General features: G+C 37.3%; 1 protein-coding gene across 1 annotated transcript in view; it reads right to left on the bottom strand.

Annotated features, from left to right (window-relative positions):
- Positions 1–9,789: 9,789 nt before the first annotated feature.
- SH3BGRL (SH3 domain binding glutamate-rich protein like) overlaps positions 9,790–16,903 on the bottom strand; it is a 74,085-nt gene continuing 66,971 nt past the window's right edge. Inside the window, exon 4 of the mRNA XM_005873238.2 lies at positions 9,790–11,411. Within this exon, the coding sequence (XP_005873300.1) occupies positions 11,379–11,411 (33 nt within the window). The 3' untranslated portion in view covers positions 9,790–11,378. The remainder of the gene's footprint in view (positions 11,412–16,903) is intronic.

Consider the following 16,903-nt stretch of genomic DNA (forward strand, 5'->3'; position numbering starts at 1 on the left):
TTACACAATGGAATACAAAGAAGCTATAAAAAAATAAGGAATCTTACCTTTTGTGACAGTATCATTTTTCATTTTTTAACAGCATTATTGACATACAATAAACTGCACATATTTCATATGTACAATTTTGTAAGTTTGGACATAAGTATATACCCATAAAACCATCACCACAATAAAGAGAGTGAGCATATCCATCACTCCAAAAAGTTCCTTAGGAATCCTTGGTAATCCCTGTTTCCTGCCCTGCCCCCCCCCCACCACCACCTCCAGGCAATGACTTACCTGCTTTCTGTCACTATACATTCATTTGCATTTTCAAAAGTTTATAAAAATGGAATCATACAGTATGTACTATCCCTACTATCCCTTTTCTGGCTTCTTTCACTCAGAATAATTATTTTGAGATTGAGTCATGTTGTAGCATGTATCGATAATAGTTTATTCCTTTTTACTGCTGAATAGTATTCCATTGCATGAATACACCACCATTTGTTTGTCCATTAGCCCATTGGTATACATTTGTGTTGTTTCCAGTTTCTAACTATTACAAATAAAGCTGCTTTGAACATCCATGTACAAGTCTTTTTTTTTAAATATATTTTTATTGATTTTAGAGAGGAAGGGACAGGGAGAGAGAGAGATAGAAACATCAATGATGAGAGAGAATCATTGATCGGCTGCCTCCTGCACGCCCCCCACCGGGGATCCCCTACTGGGGATGAGCCCGCAACCCAGACATGTGCCCCTGGCTGGAAGCGAACCCGGGACCCTTCAGTCCACTGGCCAACGCTCTTATCCACTGAGCCAAACCAGCTAGGGCACAAGTCTTTTTATGGATGCATATTTTCATTTCTATTGGGTAAATTCCTAGGACTGAAATGACCAGATTATACAGTAGATGAATGTTTAACCTGCCAAACAGTTCCCCAAAGTGATTGTAACATTTTACATTGTCACCAGGAGTGTAAGAGAGTTTCAAATCCTTCACACCCTCATTAACATTTGGCATAATGATCCCCTTGATTGTATGCATTCTAATAGATGGGCATTTCTCTAGTGACTAATGATGTAGAACATCTTTTTATCTGCTTATTTGCCACCCACATTTCTTCATGGGTGAATTATCTGCTCAAATCTATTTCCCATTTTTTTGCTTTCTAATAATTGAGAGTTCTTTATATAGCTCATATATAAATCCTTTATCAAGTATGTAATTTAGACATTTTCTTCAATACTGTGGCTTGACCTCACATTCTTGTTTTATATATTTTTATTTTTCAATTATACTTTACTTTCAATGTTATTTTGTATTGGTTTCAGGTACACAGCATAGAGGTTGACAATCATATACTTAAAAGTGTTCCCCTGGGTATTTCCAGTGCCTACCTGGCACCATGCATAGTTGTAGCAAAATTATTATTATTTATTTTACCAATTTAACGATTTTATTTTCAATTTTTTTATATTTTATTTTTTCCATCACCTTATATCCACTCCATGCCCTCTAAGACTTCCACCCATCCCTCTCCATTTCTGCAATCATCACACTGTTGTCCATGTCCATGAGTTCTGTTTCTTTTTTCTTTTACTCAATCCTTCTTCCCCACTCCCAACCCTGTCCCCACACCTGAGCTTTCTGCCGGCTCTATCTATGAGGCTGTCTCTATTTTGCTTGGTATATGAGTGAAATCATATGATACTTGTCTTACTCTGACACGCTTATTTCACTTAGAATAATGTTCTAAAGGTCCATCCATGCTGTCACAAATAGTAAAATTTTCTTCCCTTTTACAGCAGAGTAGTATTTCATTGTGAAAATGTACCGCAGCTTTTTTTTAGCTATTCATCTACTGATGGACATTTGGGCTGTTTCCTGATCTTGGCCATTGTAAATAATGCTGGACTGAACCATAAAGGTACATATATTCTTTTGAATTAGTATTTTGGTTTTCTTCAGATAAATTCCCAGAATAGGAATCACTGCATCAAATGGCAGTTCCATTTTTAAATTTTTGAGGAAACCCCATACTGCTTTCCACACTGGCTGCACCAATATGAATTCCCACTAATAGTGCACAAAGGGGCCCTTTATCCACATCCTCACCAACACTTTTTGTTTGTTGATTTATTGATGATTACCATTCTGACAGGTGTGAGATGATATCTCATTGTAGTTTTAATTTGCATTTCTCATATGATTAGTAATGTTGAGCATCTTTTTAGATGTCCATTGGGCAATCTGAATGTCCTCTTTGGAGAAGTGTTCATTCAGGCCCTTTACCCATTTTTTAATCTGACTGTGATTTTTTTTAGTGTATAAGTTCTTTATAAATTTTTGGATATTAACACCTTATCAGATGTATCATTGGAGAATATGTTCTCCCATTCAGTGGTTTGTCTTTTCATTTTGTGGATGGTTTCCTTTGCTGTGCAAAAGCTATTTCACTTACATAGTCCCATTTGTTTATTTTTTCTTTTGTTTCCCTTGCCTGAGAAGATATATCAGACAAAATATTGCTTATGAGGAATATCCAAGGTTTTACTGCCTATGATTTCTCCTAGGATTTTTATGGTTTCAAGTCTAACATTTAAGTATTTAATCCATCTTGAGTTTTTTTCTTGTATGTGGTGTAAGAAGGTGGTTTAGTTCCATCTTTTTGCACATATATGTTCAATTTTCCTAATACCATTTAATGAATAGACTATCGTTTTTGCCTCCTATCAAACATTGACTATAAAGGTGTGGATTTATTTTGGAGCTCTTTATTCTGTTCCATTGATCTATATGTCTGTTTTTATGCCAGTACCATGCTGTTTTGATTACTATGGCCTTGTATTATAGGTAGATATCAGGTAGGGTGAATCCTCCAACTTTGTTCTTCTTTCACAAGATTGCTGTTGTTATTCAGGGTCTTTTGTGGTTACATATCTTCTGGTGAGGATTAACAAAAAAGAAAAAGAGAGAGAGGACCCAAATGAATAAAATCAAAAATGAAAGAGGAGAGGTGACAATTAACACCAGAGAAATACAAAAGATTGTAAGAAAATATTACGAAAAATATGAATAACTATATACCAACAAATTGGACGATATGGAAGAAATGGATAAATACCTAGAAACATACAACCTTCTGAAACTACATCAACAAGAGTCAGAGAATCTTAATACACAGATTACGGCTAGTGAAATTGAAGCAGAAAAAGAAAAAACCTCCTAACAAACAAAAGTCCTGGAAATGATGGCTTTACAGGTAAATTTTACCAAACATTAGTAGAAAATGAACACCAATTTTTCTCAAGATAATCCAAAAAGTTTCAAGAGGAGGGAAGACTCCCAAGCTCATTTTATGAAGCCAGCATTATCCCAATTACAAAACCAGATGAAGACATAAAAAAGAAAGAAAACTATAGATCAATATCCCTGATGAACATACCTCAACTTAATAAAGGCCATATATGACAAACCCACAGACAATATCATACTCAATGAGCAAACACTACAAGCATTCCCCTAAGATTGCGAACAAGACAGGGATGTCCTCTGTCACCACTCTTATTCAACATAGTGCTGGAATTCCTAGCCACAGCAATTAGATAAGAAAAATAAATAAAAGTCATCCAAATTGGAAAGGAAGAAATAAAACTGTCATTATTTGAAGATGTCATAACACTCTAAATAAAGAATCCTAAAGATTCTATCAGAAAAGTACCAGAACTGATAAATGAATTAAGTAAAGTAGCAGGATACAAAATAAATATCCAGAAATCAATGTCATTTTTATACACCAATAATGAACTATCAGAAAGGGAAACTTTAAAAAATCCTATTCACAATTGCTTCAAAAAGAATAAAATAGCTGAGAATAAATTGAACCAAGGATGTAAAAGACCAGCACTCAGAGAATTATAAGACATTGAAGAAAGAAACTGAGGAAGATACAAATAAGTGGAAGCATATACAGTGTTCATGCATTCAGGAGAATTAACAGCGTTAAAATGTCCATACTACCAAAAACAATCTACAGATTCAACACAATTACTATTAAGATACCAATGGAATATTTAACAGAACATTCCTCTGATGCCTTGGGGTGAAATGCTCTGAAGATATCAACTAAATCCTTTTGATATAGTGTGTCATTTAAGGCTACCATCTCCTTATTTTATCTGGAATATCTATCCATTGATGTAAATGGGGAGTTAAAATCTGTTATAACTGTATTACTGTAAACTTCTCCCTTTATGTCCATCAAGATTTCCTGCCGAACCGGTTTGGCTCAGTGGATAGAGCGTCAGCCTGCGGACTCAAGGGTCCCAGGTTCGATTCCGGTCAAGGGCATGTACCTTGGTTGTGGGCACATCCCCAGTGGGGGACGTGCAGGAGGCAGCTGATCAATCTCTCTCATTGATGTTTCTAACTCTCTGTCCCTTTCCCTTCTTCTCTGTAAAAAAAAAATCAATAAAATATACTTTAAAAAAAGAAAAAAGATTTCCTTTACATATTTAGGGGCTCCTATGTTGGGTGTATAAATAGTTACAAGGGTTATATCTTGTTGGATTGATCCCTTTATCAATATGTAGTGTCCTTTGTCTCTTACTATATCCTTGATTTTAAAGTCTATTTTGTCAAATATAAATATTGCTTTTTTCCCTTTCCAGGTGCATGAAATATATTTTTCCATTCTTTTACTTTTATTCTGTATGTATCTTTTGTTCTGAGGTGACTCTCTTGAAGATAGCATATTTTCTTCTCCATTCAGCTATTGCATGCCTTTTAATTGAAGCATTTAAACAATTTACATTTAAAGTGATTATTGATAGGTATGTATTTATTTCCATTTTATTTTTAACTATATTCCTCTGTTTTGTTTTTCTTCTTTCACTTCTTTTTTAATATATATGTATTCACAGAGGAAGGGAGAGGGAGAGAGACATAGAAACATCAATGATGAGAGAGAATCATTGATTGGCTGCCTCATGCATGCCCTACACTGGATATCAAACCTGCAACCCGCACATATACCCTGACTTAGAATTGAACCGTGGCCTCATGATTCATAGGTTGATGCTCAACCACTGAGCCACACCGTCTGGGCTCTTCTTCCACTTCTTAAAGCAAACCCTTCAACATTTCTTGTAATGCTCGTTTGGTGGTAGCAAACTACTTTAGGTTTTTCTTGTCTGGGAAGCTCTTTATTTCTCCTTCAATTTTAAATGATAGCCTTGCTAGTTAATGTAGCCTTGGTTGTAGGTCCTTGCTTTTCTTCACTTTGAATAGTTCATGCCAATCCCTTCCCACTTGAAATGTTTCTGTTGAGATATCACCTGACAGTCTTATGGAAGCTGCCTTTTAGGTCACTTACTGCTTTTCCTGTGCGGCTTTCTAGATTATCTCTTTGTCTTTAGCTTTTGATATTTTAATTATGATGTGTCGTGATGTGGGCCTCTTTGGGTCCATCTTGTTTGTGAGTCTCTGAGCTTCCTGGACTTGTATATCTTTTTCTTTCACCAGGTTAGGAAAGTTTTCAGACATTATTTCTTCAAATAGGTTCTCAACCTCTTGTTTTCTCTGTTCTCTTTCTGGTACCCCTATCACATGGATGTTGTTGTGCTCCTTGTTTTCACAAAGGTCCCTTAAACTATCCTCATTTTGTCTGAGTCTTCTTTCTTTTTGCTGCTCTGATTGGGGTTTTTTTCTACCTTGTATTCCAAATCACTGATTCGATCCTCTGCTTCATTGAGCCTGCTTTTTATTCCTTTCAGTGTATTCTTAATTTCAGATATGGCATTCTTTGTTTCTGACTGGTCCTTTCTTATGGTTGCTATGTCTTTTTTCATACTGTTGAGCATACTTATAATCATTACTCTGAACTCTATAGCTGATAAATTGCGTACCTCTACTTTATTTAGCTCTTCTTCTGAAGAATTATCTTGTTCCTTCATTTGGAACCTGTTTCTTTGTCTCCCTGTTTTGGTTGCTTGTTTGTATTTGTTTCTATGTATTAGATACATCTGATATGACTCACAGTCTTTGTATGGTGGAGTTATGAAGTAGGTGACCAGTGGGCCCTATTGGCACAGTGTACCTGATCACCAGAACTGGGTATTCTAAGGATGTCCCTTGTGCACGTTGTGTGGTCCCTCCTGTTGTTATTGAGTCTTAATTGCTATTGGCCTTTTTGTGTGTGGGCTCAACCCTCAGGCTGTCTAAGAGTGAGGCCCAACTCCCAACACAGCGTGCAAGCTGCTGTGTAGATGCTAATCACATAAAATGAATCCACCTCAGCAGGGTTTGTTGCCTGCCACTATCTGCCTGTGGATATGCTGCTTGTGAAGCTTATTGGATCCTGTTCTGTTGTCTGAAGCTGGCAACTAGGTGTACTGGTCTTAGCCTCTTCAGAGGGTCTCTGGTGCAGACCACTGTCAGACACTGTCTGTGTTTGGCTCTGAGCAACCTGTTTGGAGCTATCAGCAACCCACAGCTTGTTGCTTCCTCTGCTGGGCCTGTGTGCTTATGGAAAGGACCAAGCTGAGCACTACATTCTGCATTTACTAGTCCCAGGCCCAGGAGCAGATCAAGCAAAGACTCAAAGCATACGAGGATCCGCCTCTGCCTGCAGGCTGTCAGTCTTAGTCACTTAATGATCATCTGGCTGTAGTCAGGGCTTAATCTCCACAGGGTGGGTGAGCGGGATCTCAAAGTATGTGGCTATCACTTCCCCCACAAGCTAATGCTACCTGGATGGTAACTGTCTGCCTGATAATGATGGCTTCTGCAGTATGAGGGAATGGCTCAGCACAGGGATCAGGAGCCTGTTGTCTCAGGTCTCTCCCCAAGGCCACCAACTCCAGACTCCCCTCACACAGTGGTAGTCCACTCTGCTCTCCCTCTACTGAAGCTCAAGGTGAATGGCTACAAACAAACTTTTCGTTCATTGGCCCTTCAAGAGAGTGCCTGCATTTCTAGCCATCTCTCCCTGGTGGACAGAAACCCCATTTCTTTTCAAAGCCAGATGTTATGTGAGCACTTTCCCCAGTTCTGGTGCTCTGGGCTGTGGAGCCTGGTTTGGGGGATAGACTCCAGACTTCTCAGAGGGAACCCCCACAGCTGAGAATCTCTCCAGAACTTCAGCTACTGCCTGTGGGAGCCTGGCCAGCCATCTCACACCTCCACACTTCCTACCAGTCTTGATGTGGCCTCCTCTTTAAGTCCTTGTTATCAGGCTTTCTCCAGCTAGTTTTCAGTTGGTTATTCAGAATGATTTTTCTATGTCTTAGTTGTAATTCCAATTTGGTCCCAGTGGAAGGTAGCTTTCTCCTAGTCCATCACCATGTCAGGCTCCCTCACAATATTATTGACTATATTATTCCCTAAGCTATATTTTACATCCTCATGACTATTTTGTAACTACCAATTTGTACTTCTTAATCCCTTCACTTCTTTCATCCAGTTATCCAACCTCCCTAGAGCATAAGCATATTTTGCTAAATGAACTGTCAGTCAGAGAAAGACAAAGACCATATTATTTCACTTATATGTAAAATATAAAGATTATATATATATACAGGGCCCACATTCAGCCCGCTGCCCTCGGCTCCGGCCCACCTGTCAGCGCCCCAACTGGGGTCAGATCTGAGGCAGAAGGGGCAAGTCCACCACACCTGGGGCCTGTGCTAGGCACTCAGCATGGCTAGAGGCAGGTCACAAATGAGCAGCAGCCTTGGGAAGTACAGTGGGGCCTTGACCTACGAGTTTAATTTGTTCCGTGACGGAGCTCATAACTCAAATTACTCGTATGTCAAATCAACAATGAACGAGTGAGACACGTGATGCTGGGCTGATGTTGTGGCGTTCACTGTGACGTTCGCTGCGCCAACTACCGGTGGGGTATCTGAAGCTGGCTTGTAACCCGAATTTTAGCTCGCAACTCAAAGCAAAAAATCGGCCAAGAGACGGCTCGTATCTTGAAAAACTCGTTAGTCTGGACACTCATAAGTCAAGGCCCCACTGTACTAGCTGAAAAAAGGTGAAGAGATTGAGAAGTACAGATTGTTCATTACAAAATAGTCATGAGGATGTAAAGCACAGTATAGGAAATATAGTCAATTATATTGTAATAAGTATATATTGTGCCAGGGGCAGGTGCTAAATATCAGGGAGAACAGTTTATTATTTGTCTAACCACTATGCTCTACACCTGAAACTAATACAACATAATATTAAATGTAAATTGTAATTGCAAAAATAAATTTAAAAAATATAGAATATAAAAAAAGAAAAGAAAAAGACAATCCATGGAATGGGAGAACATCTTTGCAAATTGCATATCTGATAAGACATGCTTTCTGAATATACTGTGTAAAGGACACTTGCAATTTAAGAATGAAAATATAACCCATTTGAAAATGGATAGAGTATTTGAAAGGATATTTTTATAAAGTGGTTATATAAATAATCATAATCACATGGAAAGATGTTTAAATCACAATTATAATGAGATATAAATTTACAGCCACTAAAATGATTATATTAAAAAAGACAAATAATAACAACTGTCAGGCAGAAAATGAAGAAATTATATCCTCGAATTTTAGCTCGCAACTCAAAGCAAAAAATCGGCCAAGAGACGGCTCGTATCTTGAAAAACTCGTTAGTCTGGACACTCATAAGTCAAGGCCCCACTGTACTAGCTGAAAAAAGGTGAAGAGATTGAGAAGTACAGATTGTTCATTACAAAATAGTCATGAGGATGTAAAGCACAGTATAGGAAATATAGTCAATTATATTGTAATAAGTATATATTGTGCCAGGCAGGTGCTGGAAATATCAGGGAGAACAGTTTATTATTTGTCTAACCACTATGCTCTACACCTGAAACTAATACAACATAATATTAAATGTAAATTGTAATTGCAAAAATAAATTTAAAAAATATAGAATATAAAAAAAGAAAAGAAAAAGACAATCCATGGAATGGGAGAACATCTTTGCAAATTGCATATCTGATAAGACATGCTTTCTGAATATACTGTGTAAAGGACACTTGCAATTTAAGAATGAAAATATAACCCATTTGAAAATGGATAGAGTATTTGAAAGGATATTTTTATAAAGTGGTTATATAAATAATCATAATCACATGGAAAGATGTTTAAATCACAATTATAATGAGATATAAATTTACAGCCACTAAAATGATTATATTAAAAAAGACAAATAATAACAACTGTCAGGCAGAAAATGAAGAAATTATATCCTCATATACTGCTGGTGAGAATGCAAAATAGTGCAGCAACTTTGGAAAATTTTGGCAGATCCTCAAATTTTTAAATATAGAACTACCACATGACTTATATATACACTCTAAAAAACTAAAAACAAATTTTGAAAAAAAATTGTACAGGAATATTCATAGCAGAATTATGTATAATAGCCAAAAGTGGAAACAACTTGATGTCTCTCAACTGATTAATGGATAAAGTTGGTTGTATCAATATAATTATGCAGGCAAATTTTGTGAAAATTCTTTATAAAACTCACCTTAATAATCAGAATTTACCTTCCTGTTCTTGTATCTACCAGACATATAGCGTTCAGCTGACAAAATGAAAGATTTCACTTTAGGAAGACTCAATCCAACCTTTTACTTTAAATATACATATCTGTTAATTGTAAGGTACAGTCTAGTAGATACAAACATCTCAAAAAGGTCATCTATTTTTGAAGACTGTTTTTGATAGTGTTAACTTATTTGATACTAAAATAAAGGAAAATGTCCACACAGATTATTAAAAGTAGCATCATCAGCATTTAATAAAGCTCAGGAAAAAATATTGACCAATTTTTAAAAACATTTTCCAGAATCTATTACAAAACACCCTGTTTTCTCTAATGTTCTCCAGAGCATATTTTTATACACAAAACAATGGAATATTTTTTTGTTTGACTCTAGTGTGTATTGCAAAATTTAGGACCCTAAAAATGAAATTTAGAAACTGCATCCAAAATGTTTTCTTTGTTATTATATCTCAAAAATTTGCACTACTCACCTAAATTCATTATTAAACTATCTAGAACTCCAGGAACTCATCAATTGTATTTCCAACAGTACTGAGTTTATTTTAAAGCATCACATCAAGTTTGAATCTCTGTAAACAAAGCCATGTTTTCATTATATGTTGATTTTTGCAAAGAGCACAGACTTAAACACTTCAAATGACAATGAAAAAGTAATTTTAAAAAGTGTTTTATTAATACAGTAGTGTGGAACTAAAGTACAATGTATATTCCTTGTGGGTCGGTGACTCAGGCCATGATGTTTCTTGTCATCTTAGAAGTCTTTAGAATTAACATTTTAAAATTGACCTTTTTATCTGACACTTATACTATTCACTGGAATAGAGGCATAGAAAATATTTCCTGTACTTAGATTTAATGTATTCATACACTATGTGGCCATGATGAAATACAAAGATCAAATATCTGAGAGATAGTAGCATTTGCTATCACAATTTATTTTAAAAGGAGGAAACCACTAAGATACTGCTAGCAAAGACCCCCCCAAACAGACTTAAGCAATTAATGTTGACCTATTTTATAACAGTTAATTAAAAGTCTGAGCTCTTTACAAAAGAATGCCACTTTAAATGTACTTATCATCCCACTTTCATAACATACGTATGCATATTTCACTGGAGCAAGCAACTTCAAAACATGATTACATCATTTTGCTGTGTAGTTAAGCAAAAAATCTGTCAAACAAATGCATTATTTTGTGGGAGGTCATCTATTCTAATCACTGAAATATGCAATGAAAGGCTACATTTAGAAGCCTGGAAAACCTGTACTCCAGTACATATAGGTTTCAACTACAAAATAATGGGAATGTTATAATTACCATTGGAAATTACAATGTCTTCCATATCATCAAAATTACCTGCAACTACTTTTTAGTCACAATAACATCACTAGAAAAGACACACTAAAATTAGTGAGGCAATTTGGGAACAAAAGACAGATTCTTTCTCTCCTTTTTAAATTCCTCAATGTAGAGCTACAGATATACTTAAGCTGCAATAATAATACCAACAAAGTACAGAAGTGTTTGCTTTTTAAAATCATTGAAGTACATAAAATGTCTTGGCAGATAACAAAACTATTCCATAACATCTACTTAAAATTTTATGTTCATTCACATTCTCCTCATCACGACATTCACATTTAATTATGTATTCAGTTTGATTGTTTGCATGCAAAAACACCAACGAATCTATTATTTCAAGACAGCCTATTTCTTTTGAAGCCAAGATAATTCTGCTCTTTTATAAAAATAATGGAGATTCCTTTTCCAGGATGTGTAGGGCAGAATGTTTAAGGTTTATGCTTGCTGCTTTGCCTGTGCTTCTGCTTCCTGAAATGAAAACAAAAACAAAAACAAAACAGATTTAAATATCACAAATCAGATATCCATATCCATGTGTATTTTGGTTGGACTACATTAGTTTAAATTACTAAAAACAGTCAAAAGCAAAAAGTGGCCCTCGGAAAAGACAGCCCTACCCAGGACATGAATCACCCTTGGTGCAACGTATCTACAATATATATTATACCCACTCAGTAGTCACTTAAGTAGCTGTCCAAACAACTTCCATAGTGCATTCAAATAACCTTTATTGAACTTAATAATGGCCACAAAGTGCAAGAGTACTATTGCTGGCAGTTCAACTATGCTAAAGAGAAGCCATAAAGTACTTCCTTTAAGTGAACAGATGAGTATAATACAGTAAGAAAATTTTAGAGAGATAAAGAACACACATAACTTTATTACAACATATTGTTTAAATTGTTCTATTTTATTATTATTTTTGTTGTGACTTTATTACTGTGCCTAATTTATAAAGTAAACTTTATCATGGGTATATATGTATAGGAAAAATCATATATATACATGCTTCAATACTATCCATTACCCATTGCTGGGACTGACTAGCAGACCCTGAGTGACAGATGAATGATTACTCTGACACATGTTTCTGTGAAAGAGAGGGCTAAGGGACTTCCTGGCTAAAGGAACCAGACAATCCCATTCGCCTGCCTCCTTAGGCTTTTATTATAGCAACAGCTTGAACTAAAATTAACCTCTAGATACAATCAGCAGGGTAAGTATCCTTGAGAAAACACATGTATCTGGACGTTTTGAAGTCTAAACATAAAGATTCTAGTAAAATACCTAGGGGCTCAGACTTGTTTGGAAAAGTCAAGGCTAGGTCTACTGCCTTCGGTAAGAATCCCCTAGAGGCCTCTGACCTTCCAGAGAATCCTCCTTACAGACTTTCCAACCAAGTCCCGTGATTCCCCACAATCCATGGTTCCAGGCATCCACTGGGTGTTGGAATGTATCCCCCGAAAATAAGGGGGAGTACTCTACCATCATGTATAGGTATATCCCAATGCAGTGGTTCCTGTTGATGCTTCTGTAAAAATGTCTTAATGTCACTTCAGTATTTTGAAATTCCTAACAGCTCTAATGTCACATCTTTTGTGAATCTGTTCCTAAACTCCTTACTAGTAATGTATGATTATTTCTTCTGGACACCTGTAGCCCTTATTTTTAAAAATCGTATAGAATTTTCTGTAGTATATCTTTTAAAATTTTTTCATAATATCTCTTAAATTATAATTATTTGTAGACATATATATTGTATACATATTTGTATACATGGCCCTCACTAAAAACTTTGAAAGTAGGGACTATGATGTATTTCCTGTATTTGCTCCATCATCAAGGCTAAGTCAGTGCTTGACATTCAATACATACTTGTTGAATGAACAAATGAATGAATGACTGCTATGTTTAATTGAAGGAGAGTTATTGTCACATAAAACAGACTATCCTCACTTTCATACTTCCTAAAATATGTACTGAAATCAATTACTTAAATTGCATTTTACTAATTTTTTAAACAAAAATGCCTTAACTAACATTTCTTGTGATTTAAATTACACAAAGCCTAAAAGAAGCAATTTTAAGAAAGTTTGACAAAGAAACAGAATTTCACAGTAACTCAGATAACAATGCAAGTAAATGCTTTCTAGTGAAAACACAAACAATAACACAGACTCTCAAAATTGGAGGAGATGGATTTCAATGAATCTGTTCAATATAAAATCAGTTCCTAATAACAAAATGCAAACTGATGGGATAGGGGACATACAGTATGATCAAGCTAGTCAGTGTGGAGAAGACCTACAATAAAAGGCAAAGGTGTATTTATTTATTGTTATCTCCCATTTTATTTAATTATTTATTTAATTATTTATTTACTTATATCTTTATTGTTGAAAGTATTTAAAGTATTTATAGATGTCCCTTTTTGCCCCAATTGTCCCCTACCTCCCCACTCTACCCATTCTCCAGGCCTTAACCACATCATAGGTTATGTGTATATGTATATATGTTCTTTGGTTACTCTAATCCCACCCCACCCCTTCCCTCTGAGATTCCTCAATCTGTTGCATGCTTCCATGTCTCTGGATCTATTTTGTTCCTTAGCTTATTTTGTTCATTAGATTCCACATATGAGTAAGATCATGTGATACTTAACTTTCTCTGACTGCTTTATTTAGCTTAACATAATACTCTCCAGGACCCTCCATGCTGTTTCAAAGGGTATGACATCCTTCTATTTTATAGCTGCATAGTATTCCATGGTGGAAATGTACCACAGCTTTGTTATCCACTCATCTACTGATGGGCACTTGGGCTGTTTTCAGACCTTAGCTATTGTAAACAGTGCTGCTATGAACATAGGAGTGCGTATGATATTTTTGATTGGTGTTTCAGGCTTCTTAGAATATATTTGTATAAGTGGGATTACTTCTATTTATAAGTTAAATTTTTAATTTTTTGAGAAAGCTACACACAGTTTTCCATAGTGGCTGCACCAGTCTGCATTCCTAACAGCAGTGTACTAGGGTTCTGTCGGAGTTCTTACTCCTTTATCCTGCTCAAGTACACCAACTGTGGGGCCACAGGTCCTCCTCTTCTAGGAACTGGAACTTCATTGATGCCAGGCAGTGGATGAAGATGATATGAGCAGTTTATAGGCATATAGGAGAGTCTTTATTGCAGCCCAAGTAGCCATTGTTAACAAGGAGCCATCAGATAAAACAGTTCTTCAAAGTAGCTTACAAAGTAGTCCAGCAAACATAGGAGCCATTGCACACACAGGAACCCAACCCTACATAAAAGTAGCCTCGTACCAGCTGGTCAGCAATACCTCTTTATACCAACTTAGACAAAATAGGCTTAAGCTTGCCAAATAGTGACATCAATACTTGGGCTACAGAAAGGTATGCCTGTGCATTGCATACAGTCCAATCGCTATGTCCTTGCCTTTGCACCTGCAGGTGGCACATTGACCTTGAGCATCCAGCGTACACTGCACAGAGCCCCAGCACTCAAATTGGCCTCAAACACCCGGTGTACTTTGATTAAGGTTCCCACACTCCACTCCTTACACCAGACGGTCTTCGCAGGGTACCATGGCCTATTTGTCAGCTCCTTGAACACAAAGCTTACAATAATAATATAAACTGTAGCATGTTAGAACCAGTACTCAGGCCCTAATAGTAAAACTCACAAATGTCAGTGCTATGTCCCTGACAGTCTATCCTACTAATCTTGGAGGGGTTCATGGGAAAGGGCTTGTATGGCTTGTACTTCACTATCTCTTGCAGGGTACTAGTTATATTGCCAGGGCTGGATCAAGGGGTGTGACTGTAACTTATAGTCATACCCGCTTTCTAAAGGTGATAGGAGGGCCACCAATGGCCCTTCTCTTGTAATGGACCATGGCCACGTTCACACTTCCTGTTCCCCTCTGCCAAGGGGGAAGCCTTGGGTCGCAATAGTTCATCTGTTGCTTTATTTGTACATGCAGTGTCTGAGGATACCTCTGCATACACTCGTCTAGCCTAATCTTTTAGGCTAAGTGGGTCCAGCCCCAGGTGGAGCTCCCATTTCCTGTCCCCTCATGGGGTTATGGCCTACTAGCCACTGTTGCTTGTGGCATCATGGCAACTACAAAGACATCCCAGCTGTCTATTCTAATGGCCAAAGGGATACTTTGCCCAGTAACTTAATCAAACTACATAGTTCATTAATATGTAAACGGACAGTCACAGCTGTCCATGTAGCAGGATTCCCCCTACTAGACCTGTGCTTATACCACATGGTCTCCAGGAGGCGTGGCATACCCTCTTGGAAAGAACTCGGGAGTATCTCCATAGGATTTTTATCCCTTGACAGGGTCTTATAAATTACAGTTTCCAACAGGGTCTGTAATTCCTGTAACAGACAGCTGGTACTCACCGCTGCCCTCTGTTTCAAATAGCCCCCACTGTGCTAACGTTGGGGTTTTGCCACTCCTGACATGGGCGTGGTCACACAGGCCTGTAAGGCAGCACACATGGCTTCTGACTGTCTCTCAACAAGAGAGTATTTGCTCCCATTTGACCCAGTAATCCCACCTCTAGGAATATATCCCAAGAACCTAGAAACACCAATCAGAAAGGATATATGCACCCCTATGTTCATAGCAGCACAATTTACAATAGCTAAGATTTGGAAACAGCCTAAGTGCCCATCAGCAGATGGGTGGATTAAAAAATGGTGGTACATCTACACAGTGGAATACTACACTGCTGTAAAAAAGAAGGAACTCCAACGATTTGCAAAAACGGATGGAACTGGAGAACATTATGCTAAGCAAAATAATTCAGTCAGAGAAAGATAAATATCACATGTTCTCACTCATTTGTGGATTATAATGAACAACATTAAACTGATGAACAAAAACAGATCTGGAGACAGAGAAGCATAGATCAGATGTTCAAACCTCAGAGGGAAAGTAGGGGAGGGTGGAGGTAAGGGGGAGAGATCAACCAAAGGACTTGCATGCATACATATAAGCATAACCAATGGACACAGACACGAGGGGGGTGAGGGCCTGAATGGGAGGGGTGGGCAATGGGAGGATAAGGACACATAAGTAATACCTTAATCAATAAAAATAAAATAAAATCCTGTTGCAATGATAATAATAAAAAACTGTGGTTCATCTACAGAATGGAATACTACACTGCTAAAAAAAAAAAAAAAAAAGGAATTCTTCCCATTTGCAACAGCATGGATGGAACTAGAGAGCATTATGCTAAGCGAAATAAGCCAGTCAGAGAAAGATAAATATCACATGAACTCACTCATTTGTGGAATATAATGAAAAACATAAACTGGTGAACAAAATTGATCCAGAGAGACAGAAGCATTGAACAGACTGTCAAACCTCAGAGGGGAAGCAGGGGATGGTGGAAGGGGGGTAAGAGATCAACCAAAGGACTTGCATGCATGCATATAAGCCTAACCAATGGACACAGAGACCGGGGTGTGAGGGCATGAGTAGTGGGGTGATGTGGCAATGCAGGGATAAGGACACATATGTAATACATTAATCAATAAATAAAAATAACAACTTGGGCTACAGAAAGGCATGCCTGAGCACTGCGTACAGTACAATCACTGTGTCCTTGCCTTTGCACCTGCATATGGCAAATAGGCCTTGAACATCCTGTGTTCTCTGGACAGGGCCCCCACAATCAAATTGGCCTTGAACATCCAGTGTATCCTGCACAGGATTCCCACAGGTTCCCTTTTCTCTACATCTTCACCAGCATTTGTTGTTTGTTGATTTACTGTAGCCATTCTGGCAGGTGTGAGGTAATATCTCATTGTGGTTTTAATTTGTGTATTTCTCACTATAGGCCTGGTGCACAAAATACGTGCATTTTGGGGGAAGGAGTCCCTCATCCTGGCCTGTGCCCTCTCACAGTCTGAGAGTCCTT

Source organism: Myotis brandtii, unplaced genomic scaffold, assembly GCF_000412655.1.
Source record: "Myotis brandtii unplaced genomic scaffold, ASM41265v1 scaffold40, whole genome shotgun sequence".
In the NCBI taxonomy this organism is placed as follows: Eukaryota; Metazoa; Chordata; class Mammalia; order Chiroptera; family Vespertilionidae; genus Myotis; species Myotis brandtii.